Source organism: Dendrobates tinctorius, unplaced genomic scaffold, assembly GCF_039654945.1.
Source record: "Dendrobates tinctorius isolate UK_male_01 unplaced genomic scaffold, ASM3965494v1 ptg000038l, whole genome shotgun sequence".
NCBI lineage: Eukaryota > Metazoa > Chordata > Amphibia > Anura > Dendrobatidae > Dendrobates > Dendrobates tinctorius.
The window spans coordinates 9,244,787-9,258,489 of record NW_027361706.1 but is presented as its reverse complement, the minus strand read 5'-3'; the positions used below and the strand labels follow the sequence as shown (position 1 = coordinate 9,258,489).

Sequence of the window (13,703 nt, the reverse complement as noted above, 5' to 3'; positions counted from 1 at the left end):
TGTACAGTGTGCAAAAGAGAACGCGCTCAGCCTCCTATATATCGTACACACTGTACTCTTGGCATTCTATATCACATACAGACCGCACTCTCGGTCTCCTATAACAGATACTTTCTATAAGAGGTTGAGAGTGTGGTATGTACAGTATATAGGATGCCGATATTGCGGTATGTACGGCATATTGGCCTCGTATATGACATGCAGACTGTCAGCCTCCTATTACACCCCCTATAAGACAGAGTGTCGTCCTCCTATTAGGCCCCCTATAAGACATACAGACTGTCAGCCTCCTATTAAGCCTCCTATGAGACATGCAGACTGTTAGTCTCCTATTAGGCCCCCTATAAGACATACAGACTGTTGGCCTCCTATTAGGCCCCCTATAAGACATACTGAGTGTTGCCTCTGTACAGACCGCACTCTCTGCCTATGTACGGCATACAGGAGGATGATAGTGCGGTCTGTACGGTCGGTATACTGGCCTCATATGACATATTAGGCCATATAAGAGTGTGGTGCATGTGTATCTTATCTAGGAGGCACTGGCAGAGATTGTGATCTGTGATGCTGCATCATGTCATGTGTATGACCAGGGCCAGATTTGGGATTTGGATGTTTCGCCCCCAGCAGTTTGCTCCCAGCAGTTCGCCCCCGGATTTTTGCCCCCAGCAGTTCGCCCCCGGATATTTCGCCCCCAGCAGTTGGCCCCGGATGTTTCACCCCTGGATTTTTTGCCCCCAGCAGTTCACCCCCGGATATTTCGCCCCCAGATTTTTAACCCCGGGCAGTTCACCCCAGGATTTTTCGCCCCAGCAGTTCACCCCCGGATGTGTGTACCCTGTTTTGCCATGTTTTGCCTATATTGCGAAATATCCGGGGGCGAACTGCTGGGGCGAAAAATCCAGGGGCGAAACATCCGGGGGCGAACTGCTGGGGGGTGAAACACCCAGGGGCAAACTGCTGGGGGCGAAAAATCCGGGGGCGAAATGTGCGGGGGCGAAATGTACCTGGGGCGAACTGCTGGGGGCAAATTGCTGGGGGCGAACTGCTGGGGACGAAACTTCCTGAAACCACCAGATTTAGACAAAGTGGGGCCCTAGGCCAATTTTAAAATGCGGCCCCAAATGCTAACATATTGCACATCACACAGAAGCATTTTGGTTGTAGTTACATGCGCTGAGTTCAGGACGCTGAATCAGTGTGATCGACAATATTGAAGTCGTTCAACACTTGTTTCCCGGCCTCTTTCCACTGTCTGAGAAAGAATGATGGGGACAGAACAATCACTAATGGATTAATCTGTCCCCATACAGTATCATGTTATCAGCAGCACATCTACAGTTTCCATATAATATAATGTCCCCCATAGTCCTCCATATAATATATTCTGCCCCATAGTCCTCCATATAGTATAATACACTCCTCAGTCCTTCATATATTAAAATACACTGCTCAGTCCTCCATATAGTTTAATACACTCCTCATAGTGCTCCATATAGTATATTAGACCGCCAGTCATCCATGTAGTACAATTCACTTCCCATAGTATAATGCACCCCATAGTTCTTCATATAGTATAATGTATTCCCCATAGTCCTCGATACAGTATAATACAGCCACCCCATAGAACATAATGCAGCCACCCCACAGATTATAATGCAGCCCTGCCATACAATATAATGTATCCCCCATAGAATATAATGCAGCCCCCCCTCGTATAGTATAATGCAGCCACCCCTTAGAGCATAATGTAGCCACCCCACAGAATACAATGTAACCCCGCATAGAATATAATGCAGCCCCTCCATAGAATATATGGCAGCCCCTTATATAGTGTAATGTAGCCCCTCCATAGAATACAATGTAGCCCTCCTCATATAGCATAATGCAGCCCCAATAGAATATAATGTAGCCTCCTCATGAAGTATAATAAAGCCCCCCTACAATATAATCTAGCCCCCCATAAAATATAATGCAGCCCCCCGTAGAATACAATGTAGCCTCCTCATATAGTATAATGTAGCCCCTTCATAGAATGATGCGATCACCACCATAGAATATAGTAAAGATAATACAGCCCCCCCATAGAATATAATGTAGCCCCGAATAGAATATAATACAGCCCACCTCCCCATAGAATATAATGTAGCCCCCCATATTATATAACACAGCCTCCCCCATAGAATAAAATGTATAATGTACCCCCCATGGTATATAACACAGCCTCATAGTATATAACACAGCCCCACATGGTATACAGCACAGCCCCTCATTGGTATACAGCACAGCCCCTCATTGGTATACAGCACAGCCCCTCATTGGTATACAGCACGGCCCACATGGTATTAAGCACAGCCCCACATGGTATAAAGCACATCCCCCCCATTGGTATACAGCACATCCCCCCATTGGTATACAGCACATCCCCCCATTGGTATACAGCACATCCCCCATTGGTATACAGCACATCCATCCCCCCCATTGGTATACAGCACATCCCCCATTGGTATAAAGCACAGCCCCACATGGTATAAAGCACAGGCCCACATGGTATATATCACATCATCACATGGTTTACAGCACAGCCCCCCATTTGTATACAGCACAGCCCCCCATTGGTATAAAGTACAGCCCCACATGATATAAAACACAGCATCACATGGTATGCAGCACATGGTATAAAGCACCATGGTATACAGCACAGCCCCACATGATATACAGCACAGGCCTCTTCCTCCTCTGGACCCCTCTTCCCTTCTCTTCCTCCTCCGGACCTCTCTGGTCTCCTCTTACTTCTCCAGACCCCTCTGGCCTCCTCTTCCTTCTCCGGACCCCTCTGGCCTCCTCCGGACCCCTCTTCCCTCCTCCTGACCCTCTGGCCTCCTCTTCCTCCTCTGGACCCCTCTGGCCTCCTCTTCCTCCTCTGGACCTCTCAGGCCTCCTCTTCCTCCTCTGGACCCCTCTGGCCTCCTCTTCCTCCTCTGGACCCCTCTGGCCTCCTCTTCCTCTTCCGGACCCCTCTGGCCTCCTCCGGACCCCTCTTCCCTCCTCCTGACCCCTCTGGCCTCCTCTTCCTCCTCCGGACCCCTCTTCCCTCCTCTTCCTGCTCCAGACCCCTCTGGCCTCCTCTGGACCCCTCTGGCCTCCTCTTCCTCCTCTGGCCTCCTCTTCCTCTTCCTCCTCTGGACCCCTCTGGCCTCCTCTTCCTCCTCTGGCCTCCTCTTCCTCCTCTGGACCCCTCTGGTCTCCTCCGGACCCCTCTGGCCTCCTCCGGACCCCTCTTCCCTCCTCCTGACCCCTCTGGCCTCCTCTTCCTCCTTCGGACCCCTCTTCCCTCCTCTGGACCCCTCTGGCCTCCTCTTTCTCCTCCGGACCCCTCTTCCCTCCTCTTCCTCCTCCGGACCCCTCTGGCCTCTACCATGGAGACTTTGTTCCCCCTCCTCTCCAGGGACACAGACCACCCGTCACCCACTCACTCTAGACTCTACTCACCGGACCAGAGCAGAGTAGGAGCGGGAGCAGCAGCAGGGAGAGTGGAGCTCGGCGGCGTCCTCTTCTCTTACACGCTGGCTGCTATGCTATTAGTCAGCCAGCTACAGAGCCGGAAAGCAGAGCGCGGGGCGTTTCACCGCCCATCAAGAACAGCGCTGACGTCACGTGGCAAGGTCCTGGGGCTGGGTGAGTCATCAGAGAGACCCAGAGCCAGCAAGGGGGTCGCCCGACGCCGCGTCAGCGCCTCAGACGGGGGTATGCTGGGCCCGCGCCGCCTCGCGCTATGGTATGTGCATGCGCGTGTCCCTTCAAATCATGGGACACGCTTTTAAAGGGCCCACGCACTTTAAGGGGCAGCATTTTTAAAGGGCCCCCAGCGACCCTCGGGGCCCACCGTGCATTTACTCGGTACCTCGCCAGGCCAGACCGAGCCTGAGTAGAAAGAAGATGATTAGATGTTAGATGATTGCTGCACATGTACTAAGTCACATAACACATGGTAAAATCACTATGGCTTGAGGATCCTGCTAAAATTCTTACCTTTAATGGGTTTCTGTTCTTAGTGGGTTACCTGTAAACTCAGTCCATTTCCTAGACAATATGGAAGCCATCTGTACCCCCTGCGCTTGTGTGCTTTGTCCCGCATTGTGGTTTGTCATGCTCGTGAACTGTTGATGTTAACCACCTCCATTTGCCCCTCTGGCCGCTGTGCGCAGGGTTATTTTAGTGATGCCTGGAATACCTTTGATTCACTCATCGTTATCGGCAGCATAGTAGACGTGGTCCTCAGTGAAGCTGATGTAAGTACACCCCCGCCGCCATCACCCTTTGTCTCCACCTATGAAGTCTTCTGCCTGGTGCCACCGCATGGACAAGTCACAGCCACTTCTAACACTTCCTGCTGCTTCGGGTGAAGGATTTCTGGTTCTCCTGCCATCTTTAATTTTCCAAAACTAAGACTTTCCTTTTCAGGTCCAGGGTTCAATAGAGAGAATTTCCATATGATAATGTTGGGAACCAAAAACTTATCCACTGGGCAGAAGAATGGTCTTCGATATTGATACACAAGAAGTAGAGCCCGTAGATTACCAGATGAGACTTTTTTTAGGATCTGCCTCTTTGGAAATTCCAGACCCTTTGTGGGACCTCAGTATGGATGTAGGCCATGTACATCTGGTATAATAAAATTTTGGACTTATGGCACCATCATAGCCGAGATTGCTCCTGTGTTTAGTGACTCATTAACCCATGATGCCAGGTCGTCTTTTGTTGGGTCACCTGCATGGTTTATTGAGTTCTCTGAGGCTCATCAAACCATTTCTAATGGTTGCCTTTAGACAGTCATAACTCTTCTCTCTCCTTATTTCTCTTTTGTCTCGTTCTGTCCTTCCCCGTACTAACAGCACTATTTCACTGACGCGTGGAACACGTTTGATGCCTTAATTGTTGTCGGTAGCGTCGTAGATATTGCTATAACCGAAGTTAATGTAAGTAACTTGTGTCACTTTATGTCTTGCCCCTGCCTTGTGGTCTAAAATCCAGTGATATAACCCCCATCAGACCACTTTGTCAGATATACACATATCACTCCTGACTTGTCTGCTGCAGCAGAAAAAAATATTTTGCATTCACCATAATGTAAAAGCTCTGGCTCCTCTATTCCTATAGCTCAGCATTGTGCTGTTCCTCCGTTATTCCTCCTAGATATTAAGACATTGCTGATTGGGTGTGAGCAGTTGGGGGCGTGTCGCTACTCATTCTAATACTGTCCAATTAGAATTTACACCATCACACTTTGCAGGGACACGCCCTCTGGCGAGCAGGATGGTGACACCCATGAGGAGGTGTAACAGGAGCAGCACGACACAGACTTATAAGAAATTGTTATTTCATGGGGAGTACACATGTTTTTTTTGAAAACAGACATGTCAGGAGACTTGAGATATCTTTTTTTAATGTGTGGTTATAATTTATTATATATATATATATATATATATATATATATATATATATATATATATATATATTGTGCTATTTTAGCACCAGGTCTTCTCACTCAAGAGATACTTCATGTTTAGATGATCGGCAGAAGACACAAAGTTATTGCACTTTTATAAAAATTTGTCAGAAGTTTTGATTTTTTTAAAGTGCCGGAGCTGAGACCCCCTAAGATCTCTAAAACGAAGGAGCGTCCAAGCACTTCTGTTTAACGAGACTGAGGATCGATATCATACAGTCCTTCTTCAGTTTTATTGGCGTCTGTTCTCTTTAGCATTTGGTAGAGGGCTCAGCACCCAGACCCCAACTAATCAATACTTTTAACATGTCTCTACAATATGTCAAAGTTTTACACTTTAAGCATTAGTTTTCAGTCTACTTTGCTTCTTCAGGTGGCTCATCCATACTTTAACCTGGTGCAATAGTCTTTGAGAAACTAGCCTTACTCTGTGATTTGTGGAGAACAGTAACATGTTTGTAAAGCAGCATTTGCCATCAGATGCATCAGATTTAGCCATTACTACATGCCCCCCCCCCCACAACATTTCTGTTTTTCTGGACTTGTCTTTGGTTTATTTGGTTCTGATCTTCTTGTCTTTGTCCTTTCAATTGTTCATGTAATATAGGGACAATATCAGTAATCATTTATCAAACCAGAGAGTTCTCACCTGCAGAAAAAAACTTAAAGATCTTAAAGTCCGTCACCACTGAATGACTGTTCAAACCTTGAACAGGTGCTTGGTGCACCCTTGGTGTGGCGAAACTGTTCAGTGCATCCTTCCACCTATTTGATACGCTGATCTGTTTGGCCACACCAAGGGTGCACTAAGCGCCTGTTGTTGATTTGAACATTCTTTCTGTGCTGACAGACTCCCTTTAAATGGAATCTGTCAGTAGAAAATGACTGTTGAAACCAAGAACAGGACCTCGGCGCACTTTGGCAAAACATTTCGGAGCACCTTGACGAACCTACTTGTTTTCCATTTATCTCCGCCAATTCATGTTTCTGTAAAGCCAGAGAGCTGTCAATCAAGGAAGATGAATTAGAGTCAGTAATGAGCGGTCATAGAGGAGCGCTTAGGAAGCAACCCACGGGCAGACTGGGATGTCAGGTCTCCACCGCAGCTCCAGCCGAAAACCTCCGATGGAGGATAGGAGCAATAAGAATATGGAAAACGGTCTTAGGAGCGCAGGAAAGAGACTCAGACGAGAGATGGGGCTGAAACCACAACGTGTTTCGACGGAGGATCCGTCTTCATCAGGTGGATTTCAGGCGAATGTACTCAAAGAAAAGGCTCCTTAGATGGGTATTGGTCAAATGATGGTTCCGGCATTTCTGGTGGTGACTTATCTCCGGGAGAACACAAGGATCTGCAGCCGAAAATTGATCATGCTGGATCCTTAACTCCTCTGACAATCATCTGTCCGTGGCCCCCATACATATTAGACTGTTGGCCAAACCTGTCGATATCGGTGGGTTCGTCCCACATTACTCTAATGTTTATGGGGGGGGGGCCGCTTTAGTTTTATTTTCCCAAATTGTATCTGAATTGACATGTTGATTCTTTTTCTATATGGAAATATACAGTAGATGTGTTTTCCCACTGAAATTTGCATTTATTTGATTTCTTATATGAGGATTTGGGAGCGAATTCTGCTCCAAAATCCACACGAGAAACCCATCAATGTGAACTTAGCTTTAGGGTATCTGATACTCTTGCACCTATGGTAGGGTTAGAGCTATGGTTAACCCTAACCCTATTTCTATCTTTTCTCACCTCGTTTTCCTGTTGCTTGGTTCTGAATACTTGCTTTCTTTTCGGCACCTACATTCTGATCACAATATATAATTTTTTACGTGGAAAGTTTGGATTCTGTATAATGACACATGTGCCATAAAAGCCAACGCGTTTCTAGCACAGAAGCTGTAGCAATTATGAGTGTTCACAAAGGTGTAGAAGAGTCAATCTCGTGCTAATGAGCCATAATTAAAATCCAGCATCACATTAGTAATGAAATACTCACCAATCCGGATTATAATCTAACCAATTGTGTTTATTTCATCCCTAGAAATTCCTAAAGGCAAGTATGTAACACGTGTGAATTACAGACTAACTGCAGAAAGCAACGCGTGTTCTAACCTTCCTGGCTCATTAACGTTTCTCCCACTCCCATCTATCAGTCCAAACCTCCCACTCTGCAATAACATGATTTTTTTGTTATGCACAGAGGAGGCAGACCATGCAACTTTTATATTGGTTCACTTAGATGTGCATTGATCAACTATGCAAAAATTTGGGTAAAAACCAAGTGTAGGTCTTGTATCCGTTCATTTTGTCGATCGCTCTACAAACATGTAGCTTTTCCCAGATGTGAGTCATAGAGTGCAAAATGAAATACTCATGGCTTCCAGGGCATAGATTTCTCTATCTGACCAATGAGGATTAATCAATGGTCAGCAGGGGTGTAGCGATGGGGGTAACAGTCACCCCTGCAAACAGGAAGGTAAAAATTTAGACCGTCAACTCTTCTGTTCTGCTTCCTCCCTGGTTCCCTGATTATGTCTGTTCTTTCTGCCTTTGACTGCTTCATCCTGTGAAGATGTCTTTGGAGCAGAAAGAATAAAGACCGGTGGGGAGTTCAGGATGTGATAGAAAAGGAAAGGCAGGTGATAAGTAATGAGACAATTTTTCTTTTTTATAGCCATTCCGCTGAGTGTTCTTGTATTCTCTATGGGAGGGTCATTGTCAGATCTCTGGTGACAGCTTTTTGAGAAGAAAAGGATTGTCAGTCCAAAATTCGATATGCCAGATCCCTATCCCTCCCCCCCCCCCCCCCCCCGAAAAACCTTGATCAGGGATCCCCGTACATATTAGACTATTGGCCAAGCTTGTCAATATCAGTTGGCCAAGCTGACTTATAAGTCTATTGTGTGTGAAGGCTTTAAAGGATTATACCAATCCCCCAAGATCCTATCCCAATATGTAGTAGGTGTAATAGTAGTAATATGAACAGATATCTCCAATTAGAAATGTAGTATAGTTCTTCTGATTCGCTGTGTCACTTACCCCGTGTGCAGGAGATTAGAGTAGCTTAGGTATCCATGGCTACGACCAATCAGTTATAGTAGTTAGCGGTCCTTTCCATGGATACCTAAGCTACTGCAATGCTCTGCACATGTGGTAAGTGACACAGTGAATCTAAAAAACTACCGTACACTATGATTCTAATTGGATGTATTTGCTAATATTATTGTATTGTTATTATTGTATTAATGTATTATTATTACACCTACTACACATTGGGATAGGATCTTGGGAGATGGGAATACTCCTATAAGAGTTCTTCTTTTAAGGAGACACTGGTATAGGTCTTTTTCCGGCACTTCTATGAGGCCAGATGTATCCATAGCTCAGCTTTGAGTAAAGATAGTTTTATCTAAAGTGAACCATCCCTGGTAATGGCTTCTTCTTAAGGCTGTATGGCTGCCTCTATTTCTTGTATGTATAGGGTATAAGTACTTTGTTGCACGATCTTGTCACCTCGCATGCAGATCGCACTGATTAACCGAGCACGAGGGGCCGCACACAGTCCGCACTTGTCCCACCCCACACCGGAACTTGCAGTTTGAAAATACTTTTAATCTCTATTATATATGCAGTGATTGTGACGTATGGTGATTTTTTTTTTTCTTATTTCTCCCAGGGGACACACTAATACATTTGTTTTGCATTAGTAATCATACACTATTTCCCTTTTGTATTATCTTTTCTAATTATGCAAAAAAAAAAAATCAGCCTGGACATAAGTAAACTGTATTTACCTTGTTTTGGGGGTGGGAGCTGGGGCCTGGTTAGGAGTCGCCAACCCAACCCCCCCTTCCCTGTTACGCTGGGGCTACACAGTGATTTCGGCTGTGAAGCCTTTCATGTGACCAAAGTTTGCTTGCTGCTGCTGTACTTCTCAGTACAGTACATGAGAACGGGGTTGTATTGCTACCCTAAGGGTACTTAGAATGCGGCAAACAAGTCGCAACCACGTCAGATCTTTTTCAACTTCCTTTTTGAACTACCTTTGGGGTCCAATACGACCCCATTCTTATGTATTGTGCTGAGATGTAGTTGTAACACCTAGCAGGCTTTGGTCACACAACAGGTGTCACTGCCAAAGTTATATGTGTATCCCCAACCTTACTTTCGTTTTCCTTCTTTTAACTCCTCTTCAACCCCCTTCAGCCACCCTCTATGCCTGTAGACTACATTTCCCAAGTGCACGCCTATCTTCTCTGAAAATGCTGTGCCTGTCCTACAGACCTCTTACTCCCACCCGAAGTGTCCGCACACTCTGCCTATAAAGCACCATCTTGAGACTGGCATATAGTCTCAAGATGGATAAATCACTGCCCACCGTCTTTTCCTCCTAACATTCCTAGAATCCGCTTGAGACTCCCCTGGGGAAAATAATGTTGCAGGTGCTGACTGTGCCCCCACAAAGGCTGCAGGAGAGCAATGAGTCAGATAAATTATCAAGTTTCTTTCTATCTCATTGACTTTACAATGGTTTAACTATCTGTGTGCCCAGAAAACTTCTTTAAGGGGTCCAGCTTTGTATGAAGGGGACAAGAACAGCTGTCCATAGATCTGTGTTTTTCTTAGCAAATACCCTGGCATGTTGTAAAGAATGTTAAAAGGTCAGACATTTATGCAAAGGGAGCTAACTCCAGTAGGTGGCGCTACCTTCCTCACAACATATATTAGGACCGTTCCTGCCGGGTTTATGACCTCTTCTTTTGGCGCCACACACAACGTCCTTCTGCGATCCTTCCTACTAATGAGCCGGCTGTGCAGATGACTTATATCCTATTTGTCTTAATGTAAAGAATTAGATTCAATTAGATTCCACATTTACGTTTTAGAAAAGGCATTTTTAAGCTTTTCCCCTTTACTTCTGACTTGTACATGTGATTATCGCCTAATGTATTTTTGTGGGCTATAGGGTAGGCTTCAAAGAAAGAAGAAAAAAAAAAAAAAAAAAAAAAAAAAATATATATATATATATATATATATATATGTTGCTCAAAGAAATAAAAGGAACATAAACAGCCTGTTGCAAATGGAATAGTGACAGTGTTCCCTTTATTTCTTTGAGCAGTGTATATATATATATATATATATATATATATATATATATATATGTATGTATATAAAAAATATTATAATACATAATTTTTGTGATCCCTCAAGGCTCCTGTTCTGACAATTCCCAGATTCCGTGCCGTTGTCTGTTCTTCCTTCTTCAGTACATACGTTCCCTGGTGTATGGGAGGGACCAAAAGCCACTCTGCCATGTAACAGGCCGCCATTATAAATGGCACTTCAGGAGTACGGGTCTCTTGTGCAGATCTTGCTTTGGGTCCAGTCTTGGAACGTCCACATTTACTTTTGTTCCAACACGAGCAGAGAACTTTTACCCCTCTCTGTGTCGGTGAAGTGCAGAAATGGGATGTCTGTTTCACTCCTTTCAATAGTGAAGTCAGCCCTCTTTTCTGTCTGCATTAAACATGATCGAGAAGGGGGCTGACTTTGCAGATTTGAGGCCAAGGTTTGGAACTTCTACAGTTACTTTCTTTCTGGCATAAGCAGAGAACATTCAGAGAGAGTGAAGAGGAATAGCTATCTGGCTTACTACAGTAACTAACCTTCCTCCTACCCATGATCCATGATGAAGGGGGCTGGCTTAGCAAATGATTTGAACCAAACAAACAATCAATCGTAATTTATCATTTACGCTCCATGGTCAGGGGCGCCTCAGTTATTTCGCACTGTTGTGCTTTTTATAGGGACTTACTATCCATCAGCATAACTTTCCGTAACAGAAAATCTCCAATTTTAACTTATACTTTCAATTTCTTCAAAGCCACCAGAAATTGACCCAACCGGGCCACCTACGGTAAGAATAGGAAGCCGCAGAGATACCTTGTATCAATTACCAAAGTCTGTATTTTTGTTGTTTTTGACTTTTATAGACTGTGGATTTCCTTGTCATGTTTTTTAAAACCTTTGCTTTATTTTTCTTGCATCTTTCTTATTTTCTCTGAGCCCCCTTGAATGTCAACTTGCATCCAGACATTGATAATTATTATTATTTTTTTTTAACATTTATAACACAAGTTATAATATCTTATACTTGGTCAATGCATGCGGCATGTTTTGTGCAGTCTCTGTTAATTCTGGAATTGAGGGTTTGCAGTGTGGTCCGCGCTTCCTGTGGGGTCAGTGGAAAGCAAGATCTCTCGAGATGGCGAAGTAGATGTAATAAAGACAAATCACGTCCGGATATAGAAATAGTTTGTGTGTTTACAAGGCTAATTGCAAAAGTTTGAAGAAAGTATTAAAAAAAAAAAAAGAAAAAAAAATTCATACCATTTTTTGTTAAAAAAAACAAACAAAACAAAAACCTATACCCTCTACAAAAAGTGTTGTTGTTTTTAATGGGAGATTTTGAGGTTTTCATCTTGACTTATGTCATTGTGGCTGGTGGATCCTACCATTAGGGCGCAGACAGACATCAGTATTTCTCGTGCGAGGATCACATCGCAGTGCACGGACTGGCCCGACACCTCTCCTGACCTGAGCGTGATGTATATCTGTGTAGTTCACGGACTGGCCCGACACCTCTGCTGACCTGAGCGTGATGTATTTCTGTGCAGTTGTCACGCTCAGGTCAGGAGAGCCGACGGTCAGTCCGAGAATTGCAATGCGATCCTCACACGATAAATACGGCCGTCTGTCTGTCCCCTTAGGGAGCTGTTCCCCGCTTTATTGTCACATGTTCTGAATTTGGCAGCCCCTGTACAATTTTGCATTTCAGACAAGGCTACACAGCGACTTTGGTTTTGTGATTCCCAGTTACAGTATGTATGAAATGTGCTTTTGCCTCTTTGGTGCAACTTTCATTTACACTTCTTTTTTTCCTCCCATTATTGAGGCAAATAAAGTTGCATATGTATCCCTTAGGAATTTTTTTGGATAACTATGCAGATAGTGTGCAACAAAATAGTTTTCTATGGAGATTTTAGTTATGAAGCCAAAGGCACTGTGTAGCCGTGACCTTATTGTTCCGTTGAAAGACTGGCCCCAATTTGATGACATTGTGTCAAGCTCCAGTATATATCCGGCCATACATATGAGGTGGCTGTCAGCCAGGAGCTTTCTTGGCCACCTCTCCCATACACAGGAGCACTCTTTTGTCTGATCGTTCCTATGTTCTAGATGAGAAAGCCACTGACAGACATTTCTGGCAGAGGCTTATCTCCAGGAAACAAAAATATCGGCAGTCCAAATTCGGACATGGCAGGTCGATATACTCCCTGACAATAAATGATGCGGGGCTCTTAAACACATTAAATACTGTCAGGCGAAATCAGTGATATCACCGTATTTGGCCAACATTAGTCTAACATATAAAGGCATTATCTTAGCATGATCCTCGTTAATGTATAGGGTGATCGGCTGCAAGCCCAATGTTCTTTGAGCTTCTCCAGGCTTCAGTATCTCAAAGGGAGTCGTCAGTACAAAATTAGTGTTCAGACAAAGCATATGCGCTTGATGAACCCTTGGCATAACCGAGCAGATCAATACACCTCCCACCTACTTGTTCTCCACAGGTGCTCTGTGCACTATTGCCATAGCCGCGCAGATCTGTGCACCTCCCATCTGCTTGTTCTGCACAGGCACCCTGTACGCCCTTGGCATAGCCGAGCAGATCAACACACCTCCCACCTACTTGTTCTCCACAGGCGCTCAGTGCACCCTTGGCATAGCCGAGCAGATCAGTGCACGTCCCACCTACTTGTTCTCCACAGGCGATCAGTACACCCTTGGCATAGCCAAGCAGATCAGTACACCTCCCTCCAACTTTTTCTAGACGGCGCTAAGTGCACTCTTGGCATAGCTGAGCAGATCAGTGCACCTCCCACCTATTTGTTCTCCATAGGCACTCGGTGCACTCTTGGCATAGCCGAGCAGATCTGTGCACCTCCTACCTGCTTGTTCTCCACAGGCGCTCAGTGCACCCTTGGCATAGCCTAGCAGATCAGTGCACCTCCTGCCTACTTGTTCTCCACAGGCGCTAAGTGCACTCTTGGCATAGCTGAGCAAATCAGTGCACCTCCTGCCTACTTGTTCTCTACAGGCGCTCTGTGCACTCTTGGC

At 45.1% G+C, this 13,703-nt stretch overlaps 1 protein-coding gene across 15 annotated transcripts in view; it reads left to right on the top strand.

Annotated features, from left to right (window-relative positions):
* The window catches only part of CACNA1D (calcium voltage-gated channel subunit alpha1 D), a 361,717-nt gene that overhangs the window by 275,406 nt on the left and 72,608 nt on the right, over nucleotides 1-13,703 (top strand). For 7 of the 15 annotated variants that reach the window (XM_073574161.1, XM_073574160.1, XM_073574162.1 and 4 more), the window contains exons 30-31: nucleotides 4,896-4,979; nucleotides 11,407-11,439. The exons of 1 other annotated variant lie outside the window; for it this stretch is intronic. In XM_073574161.1, the coding sequence (XP_073430262.1) occupies nucleotides 4,896-4,979; nucleotides 11,407-11,439 (117 nt within the window). Of the gene's footprint in view, nucleotides 1-4,208; nucleotides 4,293-4,895; nucleotides 4,980-11,406; nucleotides 11,440-13,703 lie in introns of all 15 variants that reach the window. 7 more of the 15 variants (XM_073574169.1, XM_073574167.1, XM_073574170.1 and 4 more) reach the window with 2 other exon arrangements.